Source organism: Vitis riparia, chromosome 1, assembly GCF_004353265.1.
Source record: "Vitis riparia cultivar Riparia Gloire de Montpellier isolate 1030 chromosome 1, EGFV_Vit.rip_1.0, whole genome shotgun sequence".
Classification (NCBI taxonomy): domain Eukaryota; kingdom Viridiplantae; phylum Streptophyta; class Magnoliopsida; order Vitales; family Vitaceae; genus Vitis; species Vitis riparia.
Genome location: NC_048431.1, coordinates 2,899,280 through 2,906,564, shown reverse-complemented (window position 1 = coordinate 2,906,564; position 7,285 = coordinate 2,899,280). Strand labels below are relative to the sequence as shown.

The window sequence follows — 7,285 nt, the reverse complement described above, 5'->3', positions numbered from 1 at the left end:
CACTCTTAATTTGAATTCATACATCAAAAAATTAACGGTACCGTTTTGAGATTATGGTAACAAGAATTGATATGGGTATCATCTATTTGATTTGTGGCACTTCGTTTTCACCAGTGGCAGTGAGTGGCCTGTTCCAAATTTCATCTTAATCTTTTCATATAATTGCTTTTTCCAGGGTCTGACTGAACTATCATTGTGTTACGTATAGAGAGAAAAAAAGGTGTGCAAAAATGAATGTGGATTGTGTAAAAAAAGAACAGGGTGCAAGCTGATTAGTAGCTATAATCGAGCCATTATTTGAAACAACTAGCATCCCCTGTCTTATCTGATCACAGGATGAGCAAGATTCATACAGATATGGCCATTACCAACTTATGTACATCTCTGATACCATGCAGACAGATCTGAATGGTGGTCTTCAGCATCCACCACTTGCAGGTTCAATGGAACTAAGAAGTCCATTTCCCCGCAGCTGCATGCAGTGGTCTTCAGCATCAGCCTGAGCACAAATAATCACCACTGACAAGCCATTGTAGTGTGCTTCTTGCATGATATTAACTGCATTATCAAGGGTCATTCCAGGGATAACCTTCATCAGTACTTGGACGACATATTCCCGCTTATTGTAGTTATCATTGTGCAGTATTACACGATAGGGTGGAGCTATTTTTCTTGATTTCCTGCAGAATTTGTGCGACACTATCATTACATGTTTTGCAAACCATTACATTCAATTATATTTCAGAAACAGAACTTAATACCTCAGAATGAGTTGAATCAGCAGTCCATTTCAGCAGGAAAATCATGTCTATTCGAGGCAAATTCAAATTCAACCAGGTGAACCATGGAATGAACAGGGATATATGAATTACTGATAGTTATCATTTAACTTGACAGACAAGAAGGTACAGATCATTGTTCCATATCTCTAGAGTCAATTACCCCTAAAGAAATATATCATTAGGTTAAGTGTAAGGAAATATTTAAATAAGAAAACATCAACATTTTCATTGAAATTATAAGACAAATTAATGGAAACTCATCTAAACTACTTGGAATTGGCGAACATTTTTTTCCGTTATTCTGCACTAGCTAGAACTATATCTAACATCAAATCTTTGCTATCATTTTTTTCCTAACCTGGATCTACCTTCCTTTTGATCTTCCCTTGTTTTCTAACATCTTCAATCTTCCACACCACTCTGTACTGATTTTTAATGATCACTGTTCTTTGTTGTACTTGAGAAAACTCATGTTAGCTAACTTTCCTCATCATCTAGTCAATTGGTTTTAGCGTCTCAGAGGTGAACTAACTTCTGACTTTACTCTTTTCATTTCACTCATCTATCTCAACATCCTTATTTCAACTACACTGTTTATTTTTCTGATCACCACTACACTGATTTCTTTTATGGGAATGTTTCCTCACGATGAGTATTTAGGGGATCCTTACCTGTCTCATAAATTTTTAGGATTGCAACTTGGGCAGGTTCAATCTAACCCAACTTAAATCCAACCTGATCTTTTATGGGCTGGAGCAACTTAATTTGTAAATTGGGTTGAGCTTGGACAAAAGAAGTGTCAACCTGAATTAAGGGTTGGCTTGGGCAACTTGAGCCTAGCGCAAAACTTATTATATATCTATACATGTGTGTCTGTGTGTGTGTAAATGCATATTATTTAATAATAATTTCATTTATATTAAGATACATTTATTGTTTTAAATGTTAGAAAATGATATAGTGTTGAGGATTTTGGTTATTTTGGTGTCATGAACAATTAATTTATCTTTCTTCTTTTTAATTTTAGTGTATTTTTGCTATTCTGTGAAAGATTGGTCATGAACTTTAAGTTACTATAAGAAAAATATAATAGAGAAATTACCCTCTCTTCTAATTGTGATGGGTTGTTTAAATGATTGTTTATGAGTTGACAAATTCTGGTAGTAGGTAAGGTGGTCTCCAAGGCCCAAAATGCCTTTGTGGAGGGTAGACAAATTCTAGATGACTTCATTAGCCCTTGTTGCTAATGAAGTCATGGATTTGATTTTTGAAGAGTAATGGGGGGGTGGTATTGTGCAAGCTTGATATAGAAAAGGCATATGATCATGTGGACTGGTCCTTCTTGCTTTCAGTTATGGGTATGATGGGTTTTGGGGAGAAATGGCTCCGGTGGATGCAGTGGTGCATCTCTACATCGAGTTTTTCCATTTTGGTTAATGGGACTTCCTCAAGATTCTTCCAAAGTTCTAGAGGTTTAAGGCAGGGGGGCCCACTCTCACCGTACTTATTTGTGATTGTTATGGAGGCACTTAGCTGCATTCTAAGGAGACCTGTAAGTGGAGGTTTTTTGTCGACTTGTAAGGTGAGGGGTAGAGGGGGTGAAGGGGCTCATGTGTCCCACTTATTGTTCGCCGATGATATTTTGGTTTTTGTGGGACTTCTCAGGATTAGATGACGTATTTAAGTTGGATTCTAATGTGGTTTGAGGCCATTTCGGAGCTGAGAATTAATTTGGATAAAAGCGAGTTAATCCCAGTAGGATGTGTGGAAAATGTGAAGGCTTTGGCTGCAGAACTTGGTTGTAAGGTCGGGAGGCTTCCCTCCTCTTATTTAGGATTGCCTTTGGGAGCTCCTTTTAAGTTCATGGCTACATGGGATGGAGTGGAAAAGAGGTTTCGAAAGAGACTAGTAATGTGGAAGAGACAATACATCTCCAAAGGTCGGAGGCTCATTTTGATTTGGAGTACTTTGGCTAGCTTGCCAATTTACTTCATGTTTGGGCTTATTTTGCCTAGGACAGTCAAATTGAGGTAAGAGCAGATTCAGAGAGATTTTTTGTGGGGAAGTGGGGCTCTTGAGCTAAAACCACAACTTGTAAGATGGGCGCTTGTTTGCTTAGACAAAGGAAAAAGGGGTTTGGGGGTGAAGTGTCTTTCTTCTCTTAATAAGGCGTTTTTATGCAAATGGAATTGGAGGTTTGCAAATGAGAGAGGGGCCTTGTGGAATCAAGTGATTAGGGGAAAGTATGGGGAGAAGCAAAGGGGTTGGTGCTCCAAGGAAGAGAGGGGTGGGTATGGCATGGGGTTGTGCAAAGCAATTAGGAGGGAGTGGCATGTTGTAAGCAGTAGACTCTCCTTTGTGGTGGGCAATGGTCAGAGGGTGAGATTTTGGAAGGATCGATGGTGTGGAGATTCAGCTTTTTGGGTTGCTTTTCCTACTTTGTTTGCTATAGCTACGGCCAAGGATGCCTGGGTAAAAGATGTGTGGAGTTTCACTAAGGGAGTGGGGACACACATTTCTCTAGACCCTTTAATGATTAGGAGATGGATGAGGCGAGCAATTTTTTATTGGGACTCAATGGGAAGAGTGTTCAGCGGGATGTGGAAGATAGGGTGCTTTGGATAGAGACTAAATGTGGGAAGTTCTCTATTAAGTCTCTCTACAAAGCCCTAGAATCTAGTCCATCAGCCTCTTTCCCATCGATTGTCATTTGGAATTCATGTGTGCAGCCCAAAGTGAGTTTTTTTGGGTGGGAAGCAACTTAGGGGAAGACTCTTACTTTGGACCAGCTTCAGAAAAGAGGATGACCTCTAGCAAATAGATGCTACCTTTTCCAAATGCATGGGGAATCGATACATCATATCCTCCTCCACTGTGCCAAGACAAGGACTCTTTGGGCATTGTTTTTCACTCTCTTCGGGGTGCAGTGGGTGCCGCCAACCTCTGTTAAAATGACGTTCTTGGGTTGGAATGGGTCTTTTGTGGGAAAAAAGAGAAAGGAAGTTTGGAGAGCAGACCCTTTATGTATTTTTTGGACGGTTTGGAAGGCAAGGAACTAAAGCACGTTTGAAGATGTTGTGCTGTCCATTCAAAGATTTAAGAGTTCTTTTATTTATCTTCTTTGGTCGGAGACGAAATTGTTCATAAAAGATGGTCCTTTGACTTTAGTTGGTTTCCTTGATTGGATAGGTTCTTGTTGAAGGTGGTTTTTTTTTTTTTTTGGCCCCTCCGCTTTTTAAGGCTGTTTTTGTCCCAGCCAGGGAGGGGGGTGCTCCTATGCTGTATCTTTTTGAGTCACTATTTTAGTGTTTCTTTTCAATACAATTTCTTCTCTTTTACTTGTCAAAAAAAAAAAAAAAGAGTTGAAATTTCATCTTCAACATGTAGGAAATATAACTTTTAATTTGATTGTCCACTTGGAAATGGCTTTAAAAAAAATTAAAAATTCTTTGTGTTTTTATTTTAGAGCTTTTGATTTATTTCATTGATTGTAGTATGGAGTTGTGGCTATTGCATTGATTAAGTAAATGAATGTTGTAAATTTATATGTTGACATTGATTTGCAAAGGTTCTAGAATTACAATTAAATACATGTTACTAATAGTTGATTTAAATATAAGTTCATTGGTAAAATATTTACCAAAATGGATGCTAAGCTTATGTAATTTTTATTAACCAGACCGACTCCCAACCTAATTTGAACCCAAGTTTGGAAAAATAAACTTGGGTTGGGCTTGGGTTGAACCTCAGGTTGGGTTGAGCTTGGGAAAATGAGTTTCATACATGGGTTGAACTTGGATTAACTGTCAACTTGTCCAATGTGCACATGTATACTTCCTGTGTACTTGGTGTAGCCTTTTTTGGCTCTTTAATATATCTATTGCTCTTTTGCCTATAACAATTATTATTATTATTATCTGTCCAAGTCACATCCCCTATAAATTTTTCATTTGATTTAATGGGTGTGAGTTGACCACAGTCCCACAAGACACCAGTGGGAATGACTAGCAACAATTTCTAGATTTAAATGAGATTTATTTGCAGATTTGAATCGTACCAGTAAGAATGCAACTTGTTTTGGTTCATAGTTAGACCAACTAAAATTTATTGATACATTAATCCAGTCCAATTTTGACCATTCAATGGCATGCATAGAAATCTTGTGTCCCCTATAAATTGAACTTTAATGCTAATCTTGAGACCATAGAGCAGTATCAGTAAATTTATGGCAATGTACTCATCTTAAGTAAAGAAATTGTTTAATACCACATGGAACGCATAAACCAAAAGAGCATAAAATCCAGTGGATTTACCTTAGATCAAACTCAGATTCACGGCCAGGAGTCACTTTCTCTATGACTGGCCTTTCCAGTAAGCCTCCTTTCCCTGGTCCTGAGGCTGATATGGCCATAAGAAAGCTACGATTGGTGCATGGTCCTTTCAGAAGAGAGTGCTTATCCCCTGTTTAACATATTATCAATTTATCATCCTCTAAGAGAATCAACTTAGGATTATATTGATGATGATTTACCAAAAATAAACCAACTGACAGAAAGTTATTTAACAAGTTAGATCAAATAGATTAGGCCATTGAATGAGAAAAGGGAGCAATTAACAGGATGTTCTACTTGGATTACATGAATGCACAAAATTATGAGTAAAGCCACTTATTCATCAGTCACAAGTAAATGAGATAGTGCATTTATATTCAAGAAATTATTTAAAAGTTTCAGGGCCCTATCAAGTCTTGTGCCTAAGAAAGAAGAGGCAAAACAGACAAACATTTGAGGGTTAAAATTTAAATTGTATCAACAATTATAGTGATAGATATGACTTAATCCTGAAAACTATAATCATTTCTCCTAAAATTTAGGGGATTAATATGGTATAATTAATAATTCCTTCGAGGTGAGGAACATAACATGAGAGAAGAGAGTACCCAAAAGCAACATTACCCAAGTCAAATGGATTTGTGGTTGAATGTCCAGAGAATATTCTAAAATGAGTACTAGTCGCACTTGATAAAAACAAGTGGCCATAAACAGCAACAGGTACTCCAGCAATTACCATTACCATAACTCAGTAATCTAAATGCCCATCAAATTTGGAAACTTTGGAACTCCTGATTGTAGGCAAACAACATCCCTTGTTTGAGAGAGCATTAAGAATCATAAAAGTACACAACCACAAATTTAGCCTAGCTTAGCTAATTTTGTAATCCGTTGCTTGTGTTTGGTTGGAGGGGAAATAGTTTTTGAAAAAATTCCCAATTGGTTGTGACGAAAGATGAAAATTAGTCTAAATTTACAGACCATGAACATTATGAGAAATGACGGATATTTATAAACAATTCATTTTACCGACAGAATAATTAACTGGGTCAAACTCATAATTCATTCTTCATTTGTTTCTTTCCTTGTTTTATTTTCCCTTCCTCCCTTCTTTTCCTGAGATCCAAACATAGGCCTGTTTTCTTTTAAAACCTTTTTCTCTAAGCCTCCAAAAGTTCGATGATTGTTTACGACCGAGCATAAGAAAAACTGATCAGGTATCTTCAATTAACTTGGGCGAAATATATTCCTTTACACCCAAAAAAATAATTACCTCACTAAAATTTCAAAGCAGACGGAGCCCATAAACAGAAAAGTAGAGGGATTTCTGATTCCAAACGAATTACTAATTCTAAGACCAACAAGTTCAATGCAGTAATATACAACAATAAAACCCTTACAGCTTCAAGATATGTGGAGCTATGAATCGAAAGTATTGGACACAGAGCATACTACACTTGGTCAACGCCCGAATCAAATCAACATTTGATATGAACATTGAAGATTGAGATTGGGCATATTGAAATCCATCAAAGACTGAATTGGAGAAACAAACATCAACAGTAACAACAATCGCATATTCATTATATACATAGAAAGAGAGAGAAGGAGAAATTGGGATAGAGATGAAGAGAGATACTAGATTTGGAGTTGAAAACATGATTGGGTGAGAGAGCTAGTCTCCCACATATCGCATTCTCCATCTCTCTCTCTACAAAATGGTGGAGCAGTCCTCCCACCTGGTTTTTTCCCCGTTTTTCATTTTAAATAAATAAATAAATAAATAAAACTGGTGGTTTTGTTTTCCAGAAACGGAAATCTCGCACAGAAACGACGTCGTTTTATTGTTGGCTGAATGGGTCATCTCCTTCATAGTTTCTTATTGCATTTTTGATCGGTTCTTTTTTGGTGTTAGTTGCTTTATTAAAGTTAATGATTTTATTGACTCGATAATCTTTCTTGAATTTTTTTTTTGATAGGAAACAACACATGTACAACTTTTATGTTAACGATATTCTTCTTAATAGTGTGATCAATAATACCTTTGTTATTTTAACTCTACTAAGATTATTGGGAGGGGATTAAATTTTGTTGTGCAAGTTAATGACGATTTTGTTTGTGAGAATTAGTTATTTCATTAAAATAGGTACCAAATTTATGTTATTCTACCAA

The 7,285-nt window shown here is 36.7% G+C and overlaps 1 protein-coding gene across 1 annotated transcript; it reads right to left on the bottom strand.

Annotated features, from left to right (window-relative positions):
• Nucleotides 1–221: 221 nt before the first annotated feature.
• On the bottom strand, nucleotides 222–6,859 carry LOC117912324 (ATP-dependent Clp protease adapter protein CLPS1, chloroplastic). The gene is made up of 3 exons (XM_034826881.1): nucleotides 6,753–6,859; nucleotides 5,096–5,243; nucleotides 222–680 (listed from the first exon to the last, which is right to left on the bottom strand). The coding sequence occupies exons 1-3, from the start codon at nucleotides 6,814–6,816 to the stop codon at nucleotides 419–421; spliced, it is 474 nt and encodes a 157-aa protein (XP_034682772.1). The 5' UTR covers nucleotides 6,817–6,859; the 3' UTR covers nucleotides 222–418.
• Nucleotides 6,860–7,285: the final 426 nt, after the last annotated feature.